The sequence below is a fragment of the Serinus canaria genome, chromosome 1 (assembly GCF_022539315.1).
Source record: "Serinus canaria isolate serCan28SL12 chromosome 1, serCan2020, whole genome shotgun sequence".
In the NCBI taxonomy this organism is placed as follows: Eukaryota; Metazoa; Chordata; class Aves; order Passeriformes; family Fringillidae; genus Serinus; species Serinus canaria.
The window spans coordinates 825618-847184 of NC_066313.1; the positions used below are offsets into that span (position 1 = coordinate 825618).

The window sequence follows — 21567 nt, forward strand, 5'->3', positions numbered from 1 at the left end:
ATCTGAGAAGCTGCCACCAACACCAAACCCACCCAAAAACCCCAATGACAGGACCACCTGACTGAGTGAGTGGCATCTCCTCTTTCAGGCACAGTGGCCAAGAGCTGGCAGGTGCCACCTCCAGGGAGTCACCTCTAGCACCCACGGCAAGTTCAGCACCAAACTGCAGCTGGATTAGCCATGGCAAAACTGCAATTTTCCCAGGGCTACAGTGGCACTGTACAGGCAGCAAGTGCAGGAATTCCAGGCCTGTAGGGTATTCTGTATTCCTGTAGGGTATTCTGTATTCCTGTAGGGTATTCTGTAGCTGCCCCATCTTCACTGCTGAAGCTGTTCCCCTCCCAATAAAAGAATTAACTCTTCAGTGAGCTGGGAGTGGCACCCTGAAGGCCTCACAAATGAGTTCTCCCACCACTGTGGGAACAACACTCAGAGCTTTGGTGCGAGTGCTCTGTCCCTGAGAAAGGCCAGAAAGGAACAATACCTGCCCGTAAATCTGACCCCCCTCACAGCTCATGTCAGCCTGGGGCGCTCTGCCTGCACAGCTCCAGGCAACAAGTGTAAAGGGAAAGGACCAGTGTGGAGCTGGACTTTATGCCCTGCACAGCAGCACCAGCACAGCTCCTGAGAGGGAACAGGGCAGGAAGCACACAGCCCCTGAAGTTATTCACGTGCTGCTTTACACACCAGCAGCTCCACGGAAGCACTCAGGCATAGCAAGGACTGCAGAACAGGGATTTCAGCGAGTGCACTCCTCTCCCCCAGATCTGAGATCCAGCTGAAACCCACTGCTTTGCCCTTCAGCAGCCCCACACCAGGATTTCACTCAGCATTCCCAGCTGCACCGAGGGAAGGAATCCTGCATGGAGAGGAAGAGGTAGGGATCCAAACACGGTTGCCAGGACACGGGTTGGTCACGGGATCCCCAAAGCACCACTCCGGCTCTGCAGCCACCGCTCAGCACCAGCACTGGGGGTACTGTTTGACAGGCCCTGGGCACTGCCTACACCACCCAGGTCTGGCAGCAGCACTGCTCTGCCCTGCCAGGCCCACTGCTCATACCGAGGCAGGAAATCAAGAATATTGCTGCTCCCTCTTTCTATCAACACTGAAAATGGCACACGTGTGCTGTTTCAATTTTTTGGGGAAGGTGCCTTTGCACCCTGCCATCCCACTGGTTTGGAGCTGCACAAAATCCCCAAATAAACAAACCACTAACAGGAGCTGCACGCCATCCACTTTTCCCTTTGCTCTTGCACAGTTTTGGTAGGGATGAGGGCATTCCCAGGTGTGTGTATGACAAAGCCTTGCAGAGAGTGAGCCTCACACAGCCCGAGTCCATCACAGAGGAGCAGCTGCCATTTCTCCTGTTTCTGTTCAACAGGCAGGCACAGCCACCCAGCCTCCAACACGAACCTGGCAACAGGCTCTGGCTCAGCTTTGCGTGACTTTCTGTCCACGGAGGAAAGCCACACTGTCCGACTGAGGCAGAAGTACAACTAACAGTAATTAATAATCGTATTGAAGTCACGTGTCAAAAACTTTATACAGCAGAGGCTGGATTGAGTTGCTATATATTATGCAAAAAACAAAACCACGCTCCTCTTTGCTTCCAACTCCTCTCGGCTGACTAAGAAAGAAAAAAAACCAAACCAAAACCAGAAGAAGACAGGGAGGGACCTTGTGTGCGGTAGGAAAGGCGAGTAAACGCCGTCCAACCTGTCCAGTCCCCGGAACTGGGATCGATCCCCGAGTCCCATCCCAGGCGCCGTTCCCACAGCGGGATGAGCCCCTTCCCATGGCTCCCTGCCTCTGCAGCCTGTGCCCGTGCCGCCGCCTCGCTCCGCGGCTCTCTCGCCAAGCCACTACCGTGAAAGGCCGGTCCCGGAGCGCGGCTTCCCCGGCTCCCGAGCAGCACACACGGCCGGGGGCGCCGCGTGACAGCGAGCCCGCCCGGGCACCCTGCGATCCGGCCCGGGATCCCAGGATCCCGCTCTGCGCCGCTGCCCGGAGGAAAGCGAGGGAGCGGCGAGAGGACGGAGGCAGGCGGGGAGGCCCAGGGCTCCCTCCAACGCCTCCCGCCGCGCAGGCCCGGCCCGGCCCGGCCCGCGCGGGGCCTCGCGGAGCGGCCGCTGAACGGCCCGGCCGCGCTCGCCTCCATTTTCCCCAGAAGCAGCGCTCCCCGCCCGGCGGCGGGCACGGGCCGCCGCTCCCCGCGCAGGCCGCAGGCGGCGAGGCCGGGCCCGGCCGGAAGCGCGGGGAGCTGGGGGACGCGATGGCGGCCGCCGTGTGTCCCCCCCCCGCGCCGCGGCCCGCGCTCCGCCGCCCGCTCCCCGGCTCCCACCTCTTGGTTGAAGGCGTTCACGGCCTCCATGTCGGCGCTGGCGGCGGGAGGCGGCGGGAAGGCGGCGGGCGGGGCGGGCGGGCGGCGCGGCAGGGCCGGTCGGTGCCCTCAGGGCGCGGCCATGATGGCGGCGGCCATGGCGGGGCTCGCGGGCAGCGCGCGGCCCGGGCCGACCGCGCGACGGGCGGGGGGGGGCGAGGCGCGGTGCACGCCGGGATCGGTCGGGCCTCCTCCCGGCCCACGCGAGAGGTTGGGCGGGAGGGATGGCGGGACCACGTGACAGCTGGGCGCCATGTCAGCGCCGCCCCCGCTGTGGCGGGCGGGTGGGAGAGAATGGCGGCAGCGGCAACGTCAGTGCCCTCAGCCGCCGTCACCGACACTGCCCTAGCCCCTGGCACGGCACCGCTGTCCCGGCATGCTCCACAGGCGCCGCGGGTCCGCCCCTCACAGCAGCGGGGCGTCTGCCCCCCACGGGCTCGGCTCGGCTGAACTCGGCCGAGTTCGGCTGAGCTCGTGAGTTCGGCCCGTCTTGGTGCGATGGCTTCGGCTGGACTCGGCTCGGTTCGGCTGAAGTCGGAGCCGCTCGTTGCGTTCGGCTGAGCTCGGCTCCGTTCGGCTGAGCTCGGCTCGGTTCAGCTAAGCTCGGCTCGGTTGGGCCGGGCTCAGCTCAGAAAAGTTTTAGGGCAGCTCAGTGGGGGCAATAAAATTGAGCCGCAGGGTACAATGACATTCCGGGTCCTGTCAGTGCTTTTCTGAGGGACGTAAGCACGGAGTATCTAAACTTGAGAAGCAACGTGTGATAATTAACTTGTGTTTTTGGTTTTGCAATACACTGGTAAAAAACCACAAAGTCATAGTTATTTATATTTATATTTTATTTATATTTCTATTTTATTTATATTTTAAAATTTTATTTATTTTATCTTTTATTTATATTTATATATTAATTATTCATATTTATTTTATATATTTATATTTAGTTGTATTTATACTTCTATTTTTACATTTCTATATTTAGTTGTATTATATTTGAGGGAGGAGGAGAAAGAAATCCTATGCAATAGGCAACTCTTAGGTCAAAGATGACAAGAGATGATTATGATGATTTCCTTGGCACTGATCAAATCCTGACCTGTGGCTCCTATTAAACTTTCCGGGTATTGGGGAGCAAATAATTCACACTTCAATTTCAAAGCTTTTTTGGTTTTTTTTTTTTTTAATTTACTGCTGTTCCACCAGCGCCTGCAGCGGCCAGGAGATGGCCCTGGTGTCCACACTAAGATTAAAACCACGGAATACAATTTTCTCTCCCTGAAACTCTATCTAAGGAATGCCAGCAAATCTCTTGGGCCGATGGTGAGGAAAATAAAGATTATTTCCCACTGAAAAAGTACTAAAATCTATTCCAAATATAATTCATAACTATAAATATACACCAAATTTATTAAAAAAACAAAAAAAAACCCCGTTTTCAACCTTTACTTTCCTTTCTCTTCTCTAAATCTATCCCATCCCCATTAAAAAATATTCAGTTTCCCCTAATTATTAAAAAACACCTTTCTAATATTTAATCTAACAAACTTCCTCTATACAATCTACAACTTCTCTAAAATAAAATCGTGCGTTTCTAAAAAACCTAACAAACCCCCTAACCCAAAATAAACCCAAACGTAAAAAATCCAAAATAATACAAAAAATTTTAAAAAATATAAACCAAATCTTAAAAAAATTCTCCAACCCTATAATCTAATAGTTGGGTTTTGAATTTGTTTATGTGGGAAGTTTTAGATCATAGGGTTGGAGAATTTTTTTAGGATTTGGTTTTTGTTATTTTTGGGGTTTTGGTGTGTTTTTTGGTTTTGGGGGTGGTTGAGGGGTTTTTTGTTTGTTTTTTGTTTGTTTCTGCGGGTTTGGTTTTTTTGGATTTTTTTGGTGGGGTTTTTTGGTTTTTTTTTAGTTGGATTTCTTCATTTATTTACACACCTGGGGATCTTTGTGTGATGAGAAACATACATTGCAAAGGTTTGTTTTTTTCCCCCAAACGTGCATTTCTGTGTCCTGATTTCCTGTAACTCCCCTATATCCACAAATATGGGTCGTATTAGGAAAATAGGGGCGAGCCTAGGGTGGATTCTAGGAAAAATACCTTGCTGCAATTAATACATTAATGTTGAATGCATGTGCTGGTAAATACGATTTTTATTTAGGTATTTTATATTTTACTCAGCGTGGGGATTGGAACATGCTTCAGCAGTCATTCCTGCCAGCATTTTGGGAAGATTCTTAGAGTTTTCTGTATTTTTGGTGTTTGGGAAGCAGCCAGCTGGCAGCGAGGCACGTTTGGCAGGGGCTGGGAAGATGTGTGTTCTGCTTGCAGTGACCCTGAGGTCTGCTAGCATCTGATTGAGAAGATTTAGGAGGTGAAGCTGGTGTAATTATGCTTTTTGTACATATTTTTGTGTTTTGGGAAAACGAGGCCTTAATCTGGTCAGGGGGTGACTCAATTATTTATGTTATTATTGGTTACTTGATTGGATAAAGCCTTGGCTAGTGATTGCCCAAACATTTCAGTTGTAATGCTCAAATATAAAAATCATCCTGTATTTCTAAAAATAAACTTTTGTAAAAATGGACTGCTTTTAAACATTGTGCTCTAAATTTATTTCTGCGTGGCTTTGCTCTGCTTAAAACCTGACTCTGTTTTAAGGTTCCCATCCACTTTTCTCACCTGTCCTGTCCCTTATCCTGCTTCCATGTGTATATTAGGGGACAGCCTAAAGGAGTGCTTGCATCACAACTGTGAGGCAAAACCCTGCAATGACATAAATACCTAATCCCTAGGTGTTTAAACACATCCTTGGATTCATTGTCCCGTTTTTTCCATGTTTTCCAGCTTCCTCTGCATTTCCCAAAGCCAAGCCTGTGCCTGCTCCCTCAGCCCCCTTCCAGGAGCAGTGGGGCTGCCTCTGGCAGGAGATAAAACGTTCCCAGATGAAGGGATGGAGCTGGGAAAAGCTCCTGAGAGCTGACCAGACCCTATCAGCTGACTGAGCAAAACTCCCTGTGCGCTTTGCTGGAGAATCCAGCTTTCCCTGGATTCTCCCTGGAGGGTCTGCTGGGATCCAGAAGAACAGCTGGAGCTGCTGGCTCCTCCTGCCCTGCCAGACCCTGCAGCCACCCTGCTGCTGACAGCCAGCACCAGGCTCCTTCCTGCCTGGCCCCAGACAGCACAGCTGAGCTGGATTTGGAGGTTCCCAGAGAGGGAGGCTGTGCCACGGTGCCTGGCTGGGTTGCTGTGCTGCCTAATGACCCTGGCTGTTACAAATATGTGTCTTATTTCACAGCCTGAGTTTGTCTGGATTCAGCTCCCCAGCCCTGGATCTCGTTAGAGCCTTGTCTGCAGCCTGTGCTCCCATTCAGGCACACACACACACTCAGCCCTCCCTTTGCTAGGCTTGAAAGGACCAAGCTCCTCCACTGGAAAGTTTATTATTTAAATCTTTTTTCACTCTCAGAGCTCTCTCCTGAATTTTCTGACTTGTGGAGGTGCAGGTTTCCAGCTGGGGTTGCAGGAGTGCAGGAGACTTGGATCATTTAGCAGCCTTTTTTTTTTTTTCTTCTTTCCCTTTTCTTAAGGGAAAAAGAGAAGGAAAAAATCCTTTTTCTTCTTGTTTTGCCTTAGGCCAGGGACTAAGATGTTATTTTTGATAGGCAGGAGGGCCCTCCCAGTGCCAGAGTCACCTTATCTCTTTTGGCCAGTTTGGAGCAGCAGGCTCTGAAAGTGCTGTCCAAGCCAGAGTCTTCATGAGTAATTCCCCTTCCCTGCCAAATATTTCCTGGTGCTAGGTGCCCATCAGCCAGGTGGATCAGTGCTGATTCAAGGGAGAATGTGCTTGCTACAGAAACAGGTGCAGGAATGGAAAACCCACTGGGTTTTGTAACAATCACCCTGACACTCAGACACGATTCTGTAAATATGCACACCCAGAGCTGTGTTTTTATCTCTGTTGTTTTCTCCTTTCTAGAAAGTCCGTCAGGAAAATATTGAAAAACTTTATTTGGAGCATCCAGGAGCTGCCCTCCAGTTTTCCACTGAAGGTTTTACAAGGATGTGCTGACTGGAACCTCTCTCTTTCCCTGAGTGTTTGAAGCAGTTCCCCCTCTGGAACCCCTGGGATCAGAGCCCAGCAGCAGCCACAGTGGGAGCTGGGGGCAGCAAACCCATCTCTGTAATAGGAGAAAGAGCAGCAAAATCTCTTGGGAAATATTATTTCACCAACTTTTTTTTTTTCTTTTCTTTTCTCTTGCAGGGGGGAAGTGGGAACAAATGGTCCCAGAGCTCCTCCTGCTTTGTGTTCCTTGAACCAAGGTGATAGGGGGCTTGAGATTGTGGATAACTCTCCTGAGACTGAAAAATGAGCAGGAAAGGGAGAATAACCTGGAGAGAAACAGGAAATAAAGGGAGCAGGGCAGCCTCTGGAGGAGCTGCACCCCAGCCAGGAGCAGGGATTTGAGGGGGATGTGTGTCTGTGTGGAAAGGGAAAGTTCCTGGGCTGGAACAGGGTGGGATGCAAAGGAGCTGTGTTGGTTTTCTTGGCTTTTACAGACACGGGGGCAGCTGAGGGGCATTCTAAAAGATTTTATTCCATTATCAGCTGAGGGGCATTCTAAAAGATGATTTTATTCCATTACCAGTGGTGAGACACGAGAGATGTGACACTCACCGCCATTCAACACACATCAGTGTTTTCACCTCATCTCAGTGTTTTCATACAAATACACAGAACTATAAACCTCCCATGGAGTTTTGGAGGTTCTTTTGCCCAGAGCTGTGGGAGGGAGGCTGTGCAGTGTGCTGCCAGGCTTTGGGAAGGAGAGGCCAAGCAGCAGAGTCTCCCTGGGGATGCACAGCCGGTGCATTCCGGGTCTGTTTCCAGCCGGGGGCTCCTGTGTCGGCTCTGATGCTGCGAGCCCAAAGCCCCAGTCTGGAGCAGAGAGGCAGGAATTTGCTCTTCCCCTCCTCTGAGCCCTATCTTGACAGCTGAGAGCAGCCAGAGGGCTTTTGCTGACACGCCCTGAACTGGAACATCTGGAGAGCGTGAGCTCTGCTTTCCCTGTGGAACATCCCCAGCTCAGGAATGTTCTCCTTCTCCCCGTGGCCTCCCGCAGCCACATGCACTGACCCCAGGGCACAGAGCAAGATGTGTGCCTGGGCTCTGGCAGCCAGGCTCGGGATAACTCCTCCCAGGGGAGTCTGGCTGGGATGTGCTTTGTAAACCCTGGCTATCTGTCCAGGCTGTTTGACAATCTGAACAAAACCCTTGCACAGCCAATGAAGGGGCTGAGACACAGAAACCCCTCAGATTTTGGTGACTGAGCCAAGGGGTTCTCCGGGCTTGAGTGACCTCTGCCAGGCCAGCCCTTCCTGATCCCAACAGGGAAGTGTATCCCAAGTGCCACTGTCACATGTGGCACAACCAGGAATAAACCAACACTCAATTTTTGGTGCAAGTGACAGAAAGGATTTCAGTCTAATAGTAAACACATTTATTTTTCTTTTTTGGGGGGGTTCAGCCCAGTGAGTTCTTCTTTTAAGCATGACAAGGAAAAACCTTGAGCTGAAATACCTGTTGGTTGGAATATGTATGGAATAATGCCAAGGGCAGGGACATCTCCCACTGTTCCAGGTGGCTCCAAGCCCCATCCAGTCTGGCCTTGGACACTTCCAGGGATCCAGGGGCATCCACAGCTTCTCTGGGCACCCTGTGCCAGGGCCTCACCACCCTCCCAGGGATTCCTAATTTAAAACTGAGTCTATTAATGTCAAGCTGGTGTCACTTCAGGTGCTGACACAGGCCAGAGTGCTCACCTGTAAATAATTGCAGCCCTCATAGCTGGGTCTGGCTGCCCTGAGCCTTTGATGTGGCGTGGAAGGTGCATCCCGAGTCCTGACTGCAGCAAGGTAGCTGTGATTTGCAAATGAGCCTTGCAACCATCACGCAGCAGGTCTGTGCTGGGCACGAAGGAAAGCGCTTGGAAAATGAATGTTTTCAGCTGCAGAGCACCCAGGTGAATTTTCATAGCTTGGTAGCAGGCTGCATTCATTTCAAGGCTTTGTAATTGGATTTTTCAGCAGCTCATTCAGCCTTCCAAAAGTCTCTCGTGCTTCAACAAAAGATGGAGACTCTTGGGGGAGCACAGGTCTGGTGGAGAATTTGGAGGGGCAGTGCTTCCTCACCCCACTGCCAGCACATCAAATGCTTCAATGCTCACCCAGGTAAATGCCCATATTTATATATACATGTATATATAACTATATTCTGAATGGTTTTTGAGGATGACATATATCCAAAGACAAGTTTTAAGCTGGGTTTAGGAAGGCCCCTGTCCCTGAGTGGCATCTGCAGGACCAAGGCACAGGAGTGACAAATGTCCTCAGCTGCTCCTGGACATCCCTGGCACGTGGAGAAGGTTCTCTTCCCCACTGCTGTTCCTGTTCTTGTGGCAGTGCCAGCAAACACAGGTCCTCCTCTGCCTGAACTCAGGGATTCAAACACCTTAAACCCCTCAAAAACTAACCAAGAACAAATATACTCTCCCTTCCAAAAAAATCTCCTTTACATTAATTTAAACTCTTTTATATCTGAACCCCAAATATTACAAAATTAAACAGCTGTCAAAACAACCCCCCCCAAAAAAACCTAACCCCAAACCTGCCAAACCCCCCAATTATTTTAAAGCAGGATGAGACACCCAGGAAAGGATAAGCAGTAACATTGACTTTCTCTTTTTTCAGCCCATCAGCACAAAGTCAGGCTATCTCTGTGACCTGGCTGCAGTCAGCAGTTACCCACTGGCTGCAAAAGGCCTGCTGATGTGGCAGGGAAATGCTGAATTTCCACCTTTAATCTGACCAGCACAATTTCGAGTTCCCAGTAAGGATCCAGCCCAGGCAAACCTCCACCCTCGTGGCTGTAAAACTCCCAATAATCCATTTTTCCTGCCGTGTTTTAAAAGGCTGGAGATGGCAAAGGACAATGCTCTCAGGGTAACTCTGGATTTCTCTGCTTTTGTGGCTATAAATCAAGCTCTGTATTATTTTTAGCAGCTTGTTATTACAGCTTTTGCAACCTGAAGACAGACTGCTGCCTTTAATTCATCAGTAATTTCAACAGTTAATCAGAAAATGTCATTACCTAGAAAGTCTGCAGCTCGAAATAAAGCACGCTGGAGTTAAATTTAAATCAGAGCACGGACAGCAATGAATGCAGCCTTTGATCCCCTTTTCATCCAGACTGCACCCTGATGGGCACAGCTGGACAGGATGGGAATGGTGAGAAGGCAGGGCTGGCCTGGTAAAAGGATACTGGCAACTCGTTAAGTCCTGGAGTTGAGGCAATTAAAAAAAAATATTCACTGGCTTCTTTCAGAGCTCTCCTCCTGTTGGCTGCAATGGACATTTCTCACCAGTTTTATTTTTGAAAGAGGCTGGTTTTCAGGTGTTTGCCTGCAAAACACACCATGAACATCTGTTTAATCCTCCGAGTGGCCAAACCGTGTTTCTGTTAGCCCAAACAAAGGCACCCAGCTCTGCCTGCCTTCCTCTGAAGGGATATTCCTTCAGGCAGGGGAAGAGTCTGGCCCCAGACCCTCTTAGCCCAGCCATAAATTTAAATGAGACAGGATGCAGGCTCTTCCCAGCTCTTCACTCTCCCAGAGTACCTGTCTGCAGCACGGCTTTTTTCCCCCTTTTTCCCCTTTGTTCCCACCCAGCAATGTTGTTAAACCCCTCCCATTTGTCATGCTGGCCAGAGGAGCTGTGCCACAGAGCCAGGCTGGCTACGGAACCCTCCTGCCTTGCCATTCTCCTCACCTGTGTGAGCACCTGGCCACCTTCCCTGCAAACACAGGGACAGCCCTGGCGCCTCCCCGTTCCAGCTTTGGTGGAGGGAACGTCAGTGGAGCTCTCCCCTGGATGTGTCCTGCCAAAGCTCAGCCCAGCTGCCACCAGCTCAGGCAGTGAAGTGTCCCTACTCCTCCCCACAAGGCACCACACCACTCCTGGGATAAGCCAGAGGACAGTCAGACCCCTGTTTTTGGTGGCTGTGATGCTTGTGAATGTTCCCAGAACATGCAAGGAGAGGGGATTTTCAACCCAAGCTATTATTTATGGGCTCTGAAGCTTTCCCTTCTCCAGTTTCTGCCTGCTGGGACAGTGCTGGGTTTCTGTTTTGTTTGAAATTTCATCTGAAGGCATGTATTTCAGTGGAGCATGGTGGTGTGGAGCCAGCTCCAGGGCTCCCAGCCCTGAGAATGTATTTAGCCACTGGGAACACATCCTGGAGAGGTCAGTGAGAGGTGGAATGTGGCCAGTGGAGACAAAATCCACGTTAAATGGACAGCAGTGAGATGCAAAATCAGATTTACATTTTTAAGGTGTCAAAGAGGAGCTTAAAAAGCAGGGAGGGGTGTGTTCACTAGCCCTGAGGTGGGAGCAGGAGCTCGGGATGGGATGGGATGGGATGGGATGGGATGGGATGGGATGGGATGGGATGGGATGGGATGGGATGGGATGGGATGGGATGGGATGGGATGGGATGGGATGGGATGGGATGGGATGGGATGGGATGGGATGGGATGGGATGGGAGCTCCAGGTCGGCTGCTGCCAGCTGCAGCTGCCCCTCAACAGGAGGTTTTGCTGACACAACTCACATCTGTTGGGGTGTACGTGGTTCCTTTCACGTCTCCGGGTATTCCCTAGCACGAGCACGCAGGCAAAATTTAAAAATGTGGATTATGTTAAATAGGGGCGCTTCGTGGCTTTCTGGCTAACACAACTGAAGCTGGCTCCGAGGTTAAAACCCTTATGAGGCGTTCAATGAATTGACTGCTCCATCAGCTCCCCCTCAGCACGAGTGGCCGGCTGAGACACAAAGAGGGCAGAGCACCGCGGACCATCAGAAACTCGGGGCGGGGTGGCTCTGCGGGCTCTGCCCCCTCTTCCACCGCTGCTCCCGTTCCCCAGCCGGGTGGGAGGGGGCTGCTCGGTGACAATGGCAGTGGCCCTCTCCATCCCCACGAGGTGGGGCGGCAAGGCACAGCCCCACAGGCTCGGCCTGCAGCCGCTGTGCCCCGGTGGAGCGCTCCCCCGGCGGGCAGCGCTCGGGGGATGCTCGGGGGCTGGGGGCGCTCCGGGAGGGATGAGATGGGGATGTGAAAGCGGCGGTGAAAGCAGCGGGGAGGGAGCGGCACGGAGCGGCCGTGGCCATCGCGCCTTTCCCACACGGCGGCGAGAAGGGAGGAGGGGAAAAGCAACACAAAAGCTGCTCCGGGGCAGCAGCGAGGCAGAGCCACACGCAGAGCGAGCCCGGCATCGCTGTCCGGGTCCATTCCCGGCACAGGGATGCGCTGCAGCCCGCGCTGGGATGCCGGGGGAGCGGGGCACGGCCGGCTGCGCAGAGCCGCGGCTCCGGATCGCGGCTGCTCCCGCCGCCCGCCAGCGGATTGAATTACCGCAAATTCGAACTGAACCGGCCCTGCCTCCATCCCTCCCTCCGCCCATCCCTCCCTCCGCCCCCTGCCCGCCGCCGGAGCGGGGAGGAGGCTCGGGAGGGGCGGCAGCCCGGCCACCCTCGGCTCGCCCAGCGCCCGCCCCGCTCCGCCCCGCGGCCCCGCCGCAACTTCGCTGAGCGCCCGGGGGACACCGAGCGGAGCCGGAGCCGGGCAGGGCAGCGAAGGGCAGGGCAGGGCAGGGCCGGGCATGCCGGCGGCAGCGGGCGATGGGCTCCTGGGCGAGCCAGCGGCCGTGGCGGCGGGCGCGGAGGCGCGGCGGGCGGCGGCGGACGGCGGCTCCTTCCTGGCCGCCTGGCTCGGCGCCGCCGCGCCCCGGGAGCGGCTCCGCGACTTCCAGCACACCAAGAGGGTCGGCAACTACCTGATCGGCAGGAAGCTGGGAGAGGGATCCTTCGCCAAGGTCCGCGAGGGGCTGCATGTGCTCACCGGAGAGAAGGTACCGCGCCCGGGGGTAAAGCGGGGGGAGAACGGGGCTGGTTCGTTGAGCGGGCTGTGCTCAGTGCCTGCCGGCCGGGAGCGTGAGTCCCCGCCAGAATGGAGGGGCTCCTCCGGCGGGATGGAGCAGCCCCCGGGGAGGATGGGGTAGCCCCCCGGAGGATAGAGGAGCCTCCCTGGAGGATGGAGTAGTTCCCCCGGAGGATCGTGGAGCTTCTCCGGCAGGATGGAGAAGCCCCCCGGAGGATGGTGGAGCTCCTCCGGCGGGATGGAGCAGTCTCCGGGGAGGATGGAGTAGCCCCCCGGAGGATGGTGGAGCGGTGGAGCTCCTCCGGCAGGATGGAGGAGCCCCCGGGAGGATAGAGTAGCCTCCGAGAAGGATCGTGGAGCTCCTCGGGCAGGATGGAGTAGCTCCCCGGTGGGTGGAGGAACCCCCAGGGAAGATGGAGTAGCTCCCGGGAGGATGGAGTAGCCCCCGGGAGAATGGAGTAGCCTCCGAGAAGGATCGTGGAGCTCCTCGGGCAGGATGGAGTAGCTCCCCGGTGGGTGGAGGAACCCCCAGGGAAGATGGAGTAGCTCCCGGGAGGATGGAGTAGCCCCCGGGAGAATGGAGTAGCTCCCGGGAGGATGGAGGAGCCCCTGCGAGGACGGAGGAGCCCCTGCGAGGACGGAGGAGCCCCCCGGGAGGATGGAGGAGCCCCTGCGAGGACGGAGGAGCCCCCCGGGAGGATGGAGGAGCCCCCTCGGCTCCGAGCGTCCCGAACCGATCCAGACCGGCTCCTGCCGTGCCCAAGTTCCCGCGGCTCCGCCGGGCGCTCCCCCAGCGCAGCTTCCCCCGGCTGCCGTCTCGCCTTCCTCTTGCACTGCTTCGGCTGCCCTGACCTCTCTTTTTGTCCTTTAATTTTAACATCTTCCCCCCGGTTTGTTTGCTCACTTTTTCTGCAGAGAAAAGCGGGGTTTTTGGTGAGGCTTGTGTTGCCGGGGTGCCGCCGCTGTCGCGACTTGTGACAGGCGGGTACCCACAGGTACTTGTCGCGCACCTGGCCGTGGGAGATGCTGCGGGAGGGGGCACGGTCTAGAGGTGTTGGCGCAGCGCACGGCAGATGCGGAGATGCGTTCGCGGCTGGAGATGCAGCCCGGATGGTTCTTCCCCAGCGTGCTCGGCAAAGTCCGTGCAGGGGCTCTGCTTGCTGGGTTTATCCGGAGCCCTTCGGCAGAGGCTCTTAGCCACCAGCAGGACCGGTGACAGCGTTATCAGGAGCAGCAGGGGCTGGGCTGGGCAGCCAGGGCAGCCCAGAGCCCCCGGAGCACCCGGCAGAGAGTGGTGCTGCTCTTGTTGAGCCACCCAACTTCTGAGTGCTGTGAGGAGCGGCTGAGGGAGCTGGGAAGGGGCTGGAGAATTCCTGAGGGAGCTGGGAAGGGCTCAGCTGGAGAAAAGGAGGCTCAGGGGGGACCTTGTGGCTCTGCACAGCTCCTGCCAGGAGGGGACAGCCGGGGGGATCGGGCTGTGCTGGCAGGGAACAGGGACAGGAGGAAAGGGAACGGCCTCAGGCTGGGTCAGGTTGGAATTTCCTCATGGAAAGGGGTTTTAAACATTGTCAGGGGCTGCCCAGGGGGGTTTGGAGTCCCCATCCCTGGAGGTGCCTGAGGAAGGACTGGAGGTGACATTCAGCACTCTGGGCTGGGGACAAGGAATGGGAATGGGGCACAGCTTGGACCTGGTGATCTCAAAGGGCTTTTCCAGCCTCAGTGACGCCGGGATTCTGTGAGCTTTGGGATTCTGCCTCTCGTGTATCCCTCACAGAGGGTTCCCTGCCGGAGGAGCAGGATCCTGGGTGGCTGCTGGGGCTGTGCTGGTGTCATTCCCTCCTTTTGGTGCCATTCCTTCCTTTTGGTGTCATTCCCTCCTGCTCCAGCAGCCCCCGAACGTGCCGCTGTGGGTGATGGCATTCCTGCACTCCCGGGCAGTTTGTCACGGAGAGAAATTTAATGTGGGGCTCTGAGAGTCTCATCGCGTGAAAAACGAGAAGGTTTGTGAATATTATCATGTAGGAATGCTTAAAAAAAATAAAATAAATAAATGTTGCTCTCCTCTGTTACCAAGCGCGTGCTTCTCCTTGGTAACAGAAACATCCAATGATCCTGCAGTTGATAAAAGGCACATGCACACACACGTCCTCCCCACCTCCACGTTTTGGGTTTGCTACATTTATCTCAGTCTGTTAAGAGGGGAAAAAAATAAAAAAGAGCCACCACACCCCCCTCTGTCTCAGCTCCCCGGTCTGCTGCCTGATTGGGGTTTTTTTTCTCCCTCGGTGTCTCGAATAACACACGCTGTGACAAAGTGACAAGCAGAAACCCGGCGAGTCACTCTTGCTTCCTTCCTGTCCATCCCTGGGGCAGGCAGGGTGACCTGTGAGCTCTGTCTGTCCTGCCCAGCCCTGTCCATCCCTGGGGCAGGCAGGGTGACCTGTGAGCTCTGTCTGTCCTGCCCAGCCCTGTCCATCCCTGGGGCAGGCAGGGTGATCTCCCAGCTCTGTCTGACCCGACCCTGCACTGTGGCACTGGCTGAAGCAGCAGTCACACACTTCCAAGCTGGCCAATCCAAGTTCCACTTCCCAGGAATCCCCCTCTTCAAGTCCAGCTGTTTGTGGACAAGCTGGAGTTCATGGGTAGGAGAGAAGAGTTATTAATGATTTGCTTCAGGTGAGGTCCCTTGGAGCCAGGTTCCTCCCTCTGAGCCCAGGGGTCAGTGCTTCCCACCCCACTGAGGATTTCACCCTGGTGGACCCTCAGCTCTCCTGGGCACACTGTCTGGTGTGGCTCCTGCTCAGAGGAGCTGAGATGTGCCCAAACTGGCTCTGCCCACGTGGAGAGGGAGAAGGGAGGGGGAGAAGGGAAACATCTGCTCGCCCGAGCTCCTTCCTTGCAGAGCAGGAGGCTGAGCCTGGCAGGGCTGGGGATGGTGGGATCATGGGGACAGAAGTGCCTGGGGAGGGAACAGGGATGGCCTGTGGGCAGCTGCTCGTGGGAGGAGGCTCTGTGGGGACAGAGCTCTGCCCCTGCCTGGGGAGATCAGACATTCCTTGAGCCCTTCCACCAGAGCATCCTCCCCTGCTCTGCTGCCAGCAGAGCATCCCTGCTCTGGCCACCAGGCTCTTCTGCTCCTGCTCCCATTCCCACCTTGCTCCTCCCAAGAAGGGAAGGTCACTCCTTAAGGGCCTGATGCTGTCTCCACTTCCATGGCCCAAGGCAGGTTTTTGTCTGTAAAGCCACTGTTGAGCTGAGGGCACTGCCTAAATTCTGCAGGATTTCCCTACAGCAGAGTCTTGGCCCAGCTGTCTGGAGCTGCTCTGGCAGAGCCCAAGCCCTGGGGGTCACTGAAATGTCACACTTCAGTACGGGGGGGACCAAGCAGGTTTGGATTTGCAGCAGACTTTAGCAACTCTGGAGGAGTTCACGTCTCAGAAAATGGAGTGTTTGGGGACGAAATCCCTGGATTAATGAGCCCCCAGGCAGGCTGGGATCCCTGTCCCTGACTGAAGGCATTGTACACCCTCGAGGCCATGCCAAAAACCTGCCATGACCTCACCCTGGCACTCCTGGGAGCTGCCAAGGTCCTTGGGAGGATGGGATGGCACGTCCTGGGGGCCAGGCTCCTCCAGCAGGGCAGCAGGAGCTGGTGCCCTCGGCGTGACCTGTGTGGGATGGGGCTCAGCAGCTCCTGCCAGCCAGGGTGAGCTGAGGTGAGGCTTCTAAACCCTCCCTTCCCAGGTTTTTGTGGCTGGGCTCCAACCCACGGCTCTCACGGGGCTGCTGGGGGCTGGTGCTGCCGCGGTGCCGGGCGTGTTGTGGTTCTGTGGGCTTGGGAAAGCCCTGGGTGCCCTCGGGAGCAGGAGGATGCTGGGCAGATGGCTCTTGCCTGGCTTTGGAGTGAAACATCACAGCCTGCAACCTGGCATGGTGTTGGGGTGAAGGGCTGGTTTGTCAGCCCAGCTCAGGCAGTCTGTAGTGCTAATCCTGAGCAAACACAGCTCCTCTGTGAAGAGCTTGGCTTTAAACTGTGGGTGAGCTGTGTTTGGGTGACTTTGGGAGCCCAGCTTGGCTTTAAACTGTGGGTGAGCTGTGCTTGGGTGACTTTGGGAACACAGCTTGGCTTTAAACTGTGGGTGAGCTGTGTTGGGTGACTTTGGGAGCACAGCTTGGCTTTAAACTGTGGGTGAGCTGTGCTTGGGTGACTTTGGGAGCACAGCTTGGCTTTAAACTGTGGGTGAGCTGTGTTGGGTGACTTTGGGAGCACAGCTTGGCTTTAAACTGTGGGTGAGCTGTGCTTGGGTGACTTTGGGAACACAGCACACCCTCAGGTTGTTCAAAGTCGTTCTCTGGGTGATGGGGATCAGGCAGAGGAGATCTCTTTCCTTTACAAAGAGAGATGTTTTTACAAAAAAAGGTACATTTTTATAAAAATTCACTTGTTTTTGGCATTCCTGGGGAGCTGAGAGTGCGCTGCCATGGCTGTGGTGGGTGATGTGGGGCTCTGTTATCACCCTCGGTGTTATCTGTCCTGTTATCAGCTGCAGACCCCAGTGCAGTGTCCCAGTAACTCTGCACAGCACTGTGGAGTGACAGCACACTGACACTCTGTTGTTCCTGCAAGCAAACCTGATCCCAGATTTTATTCAGATTTTATTTAACCGCTTTTGGGTGTAATCTTTGGCACCACACAAAAAAAAAAAAAAAAAAAAAGAAAACAAAAGAAAAGGAAAGTCACTGAGGCAAATTGACTCATTTGATTCCTCATCCAGGGAAAACTTTGTTTATAATTTCCCTCGGTGCTATTGTGGAGCTGGAACAAGGTCCGTTTTTAGTTACACTTAGTCAAGAGGCTTTCAGCAACAGTGGGAAGCAGTGGCTAAAAATACAATTTACCAGTTTTGCTATGGAGGCAAAGCAATTAACACTAAAAGTGGCCTTTTCACAGAGGAGTTCACCTTCAGAATGCATTTCTTTTTTAAAGGAAAAAACACAAAGCAAAGGCACGTTTGAGCCCCCCACCCACCCCCCCGAGGTGCAGGGGTGGGTGGGCAGAGCAGCCTCCCTGCAGAGACCTGGAAATGCCTCTTTGTGCCACAGAGCTCATTTTTCCAGGAGTAAATTCCCCCTTTCCCTGCCTGTTCCACCACAGGGAGTGGAGACTTGGTGGCTCTTGGGTACATCCCCGTGCTCAGGTCTAGGATCTGCACCCTTCCTGAGTTCTGGGGGCCTTGAGGGGGTGTGTGGTGTCACACAGGGGCCAGCAGGCTGCCTCAGTGCAGACAAAAGTTGATTTTCTAGGGTGTTTGCAGGTCTTTCAGTCCAACCTTTTCCTTGCTCCTCCCTGCCAGGTATTGTGAGGTTGCAGGTAAAATTGTCAGACCTTCCTTGCTGTCAGAGGGTAAAGCTGCAGGATTGGGGTTTGAAATTTGATCTGCTTTTCTTTTTTTTGGTTCCTTCTTCCTGCAGTGAAACTTGCATATCAGTTTCCTGGATGGGTTTGCTCTCTCACATTCAGTTAGTCATTTTATCTTTACCTGTTCCTCAACATATTTTCAGATTTCATCTCCATCCAGATTTTGGGTTTTTTTTAGGAATCTTGTTTTGAAGAGCCCTGACTGCAAATCCACAGGGTGGCTTTTGCCAGGATCTGTTTCCCTTTATCCAACAGCTGCCAACTGTTGCACCTGGCTGGATGTTCCACTCTTAATTACATGCACCGAGGAAACAAAACCAGGCTGTTTCTGCAGCCTGCATCTTGACATTTTCTTCCTTCTAGGTGTTTGCTTTCACAGCTTTTCTTTCTTTTCTGTGTCAGGATTTGTGCTGAAGCTGCTCCATGCACGCTTCTGTTAGCGTGCAGCCCTCCAGGAAACCTTCTGGGGAGCAGAGCTGTGCCTGCTGGGAGCAGGACCAGCCTGGTGTGCCCCCTCCAAGGTGTGTGCAGCTTGCAGGACTTGCAGCAGAAGGCAGGTGAAGCTGCCTTCCAGTCTGGAAAATAACCTGGTGAAAATCTGGGATAAAGCCCTGCCCTTCCCTCTGTCCCTGTGTAGAGCAGGAATGAGCTGGGATAGACCAGGCTGCTCAGTCTGGAAAACAACAAGGTGAAAATTGGGGATAAAGCCCTGCTCTTCTCTCTGTCCCTGTGTAGAGCAGGAATGAGCTGGGATAGGCCAGGCTGCTCAGTCTGGAAAATAACCTGGTGGAAATTGGGGATAAAGCCCTGCTCTTCCCTCTGTCCCTGTGCAGAGCAGGAATGAGCTGGGATAGGCCAGGCTGCTCAGTCTGGAAAATAACCTGGTGGAAATTGGGGATAAAGCCCTGCTCTTCCCTCTGTCCCTGTCCTGTGCAGAGCAGGAATGAGCTGGGTTCATTTCTGCAGAGTCTGACTTCCAGAAGGATTCACTTCCCATGGAGCAGCTTGTTCTGCAGCGAGCTGAGCGGGTGCACATGTGGCAGTTCCTGATCCTCTGGAGATAATCTGCTCTCAGGTTTGCATTCAGCCCTTCTGAGGATGCCTCCTGTCAGCAGTGTGCAGCTTTTCCTTGGCTACCCTGGCAGGAGGGAGTGGTTTGGGTTGAGCTGACACCAGGGGATGCTCACACCTGGATGCCTGCATTGATTCCTGCAAGCTTTGTGGCTGGAGCCTGTTTCATGGCATGGAGAGCTGCGTGCCCCTCTCCAAAGGCTGGGAAAGTCCTGGCAGTGGGAGCACACCTGTGACCTGCTGCAGCTCCCTGCAGTGCAGCAGATGCAGCAGGTTTGCCCCTGTGCTCTCAGGAGCTGATGAGCAGCACAAGGATGCAACCCTTGTTTCTGGGTATTTCAAATGCCACGAGGATCTGCAGGAGTTTCTGCACCAGTGTAATACAGGGTGAAAAGAGTGAACAGCAGCAGAAGTGATAAATGAGCTCACGTTCCTTTCAGTGTTGGCAGGAATGGCTTGAAAAAGCAAAGTGAAACCAATAAAAGGGGGTTGATGTACTAAACCACTGTCCCCCAGGAAAACCAGCTGGGAAAAACGAGCAGAAGGTGGCCAAATCCTCCTTTTGTGTCAGTGCTTGCTCGGGGCTGAGCACCTTTGGTGCTGCTCCTCCTTTGCCATGTGAGATCAGAGGCACGGCGAGGAGAGCCAGCGCAACAAAGAGAACTAAAAAAAGCCAAGTTATGTAAAATAAAGTTCCTTTGCTCTCTGTCTGTTGTGGAAGATTGTCATGGAAACATTTTTTTTTCGGGGAATAAATTCGTTTTCTGTGAATAATGTCCACAGAGCTGAGGGAGAGAGTGTATTATTTATCTAGAAAATCTTTGCTGGAGACACCTTTTTCCTGGCTCCTGGCAGTTGTAAATGTTTTATCTGCTGTGTTTTAAATCACTACAAAGGAGGGCATTACCTGGGCCTCGAGAGCAGTGGCTCGCAGGGATTGTTGGGTTTTTCCCTTCCCTAAAGCCAGAGAGCTGAATTGGCATTAAATCAGGGCCCCTTAGCCTTCCCTAACTCCAGTTCTGAAATGGGAGGCAGGGGCTGTTTTTAATGGGAAACACACCCCAGGAGCAGGGAGATGGGGAGGTGTTGAGATGGAGTTAGGAGGGCTGATTTTCCCTGGGGAGAGATTTTCCCTGCCCTGACAGCTGCTCCCACCTGGAGTTTAGAGCCTTCCTGCAGGGTTTTACCTTAGGAGTGGGGGGGGTCAAGAAGCCCTTTCCTGAGAAAACAGGGAGATTTTGGACAGCAGTGCTCAGTGTTTGCAAGGCAGAGCCATCTGTGCCAGGCACTCAGGGACAAGACTGCTCCTTGCAGGAAATGTCCCCGGCCTGGGGGCTGCTTTTGACAAGGATCTGCCAGGATTTCTCTGGGAACCTCTGAGTGCATCCTCGGGGATGTCTCTGCCTGGCTCTCTGCCACCACCACTTCCATCAGTCTCTGCACAATCTCTCCTGACTTGTGCAGATATCCTGAGAGGCCAGGGAGGTAAAAATGTGCAGCTCTCCCTGACGGCTGCCCCAGTGATTAGCTGGGCCAGAGAGCACTGAAAGGTTGCTGGAAGTGATTTCTTTCTGCCAAAGGCCAGGCAGATCCCCAGGGTGACCCCCTCAAGATGAGCCATGAGCCAAGGTCCTTCCCATGGATGGGGCTGGGCTGTGCTCCTGCTCCCCAGGCAGTCTCTGGCATCTCTGCCTGCTACAAATGCTGCTCCTTTGGAATGCAGGGCCAAGGAGAAATGTGTTTTGTGGAGGTTCCTTCTCAGGGTGGCTGGGCAGGGGCACTGTGTCAGCCCTCTTGCCACCAAACCACCTCCTGCTGCTCCCTGAGCTGTCAGAGCCTGGCTGTTCCAGGTGCCAGGGAGGCTGGGAGGTCAGGATGTGTCTGTCTGTCCCTGTTTGAGCGAGGAGGAGCAGAAGATGAGAGGGAAGGGGCAGCTGGCTCTATGGAAACAGCAGAGCAGAGGCCCAGGGAAGGATAATCACAGCTGCCTGTGGAGCATGGCACAAAGTTCCCCCTAAATGTGGTGGGAGGTAACAGGCATGTTGGAGAGGAATAGCCTGAGTCTGCCCAATTTGCCTCTTGGGATTGTCCATTTCCATTTTATTCAAGAGCTTTCTTGAATAAAAAGCTTTTTTATCAGCAGTCTTTGCCCCGTGCAGGTGCTTGCATGGAGTCAGTGCTCAGCATTCTCCCAGTTGAACCCTTTGAGCCTCAGTCAGTGACCACAGCAAACAGTTCCTGCACCTCAGACTGCTCTCAAGCTCCTCTCAGAGCTCTTTCCAAAACTTCAGCATAATTTTTCTGATTACTGGACACAGCAGAACTGGATGGAGCACTCTAAGAATAGTGCCCAGAGCCTCGGACAGGTGTAATTAATCCCTTTTCTTACTCACCAAACACATCCTGCTTATGCTTTCGGGGATTATGTTGAAGTTGGCTGTGCCACCGAGAGGCTTTAGGTTCATTTGCTTATCCAAAGTCCTCCTGAGCCCCTTTCTGGGGTGTTTGGGCTGTAGGGAATTGGTGGGATGCTGTTTTTGTCCCCTGGCAAGCAGATCCTGTCCCTCCAGGCGCAGTACACGAGTGAATGTACTGGGAGTGAGTGTGTTCTGAGCTACTCTCTTGTCTGGAGGAGTTTCTGTGTCTTCAGGGGCTGATTTCCAGCTTTCCTGGCTGGCTCTGGCCTGAGGCAGA

The 21567-nt window shown here is 53.9% G+C and overlaps 2 protein-coding genes across 5 annotated transcripts in view; one reads left to right on the forward strand and one right to left on the reverse strand.

Moving 5' to 3' along the window:
- Positions 1-2439, reverse strand: part of SCAF4 (SR-related CTD associated factor 4) — a 29777-nt gene extending 27338 nt beyond the window's left edge. Inside the window, exon 1 of one of the 3 annotated variants that reach the window (XM_050973111.1) lies at positions 2345-2439. In XM_050973111.1, coding sequence (XP_050829068.1) covers positions 2345-2374 — 30 coding nt within the window. In that variant the 5' untranslated portion in view covers positions 2375-2439. Of the gene's footprint in view, positions 1-1680; positions 2320-2344 lie in introns of those variants that run through there. The other 2 variants (XM_050973103.1, XM_050973101.1) reach the window with 2 other exon arrangements.
- A 9651-nt stretch (positions 2440-12090) lies between these two features.
- HUNK (hormonally up-regulated Neu-associated kinase) overlaps positions 12091-21567 on the forward strand; it is a 40541-nt gene continuing 31064 nt past the window's right edge. For both annotated transcript variants that reach the window (XM_018916929.2, XM_018916930.2), the window contains exon 1: positions 12091-12354. In XM_018916929.2, coding sequence (XP_018772474.1) covers positions 12106-12354 — 249 coding nt within the window. In that variant the 5' untranslated portion in view covers positions 12091-12105. The remainder of the gene's footprint in view (positions 12355-21567) is intronic.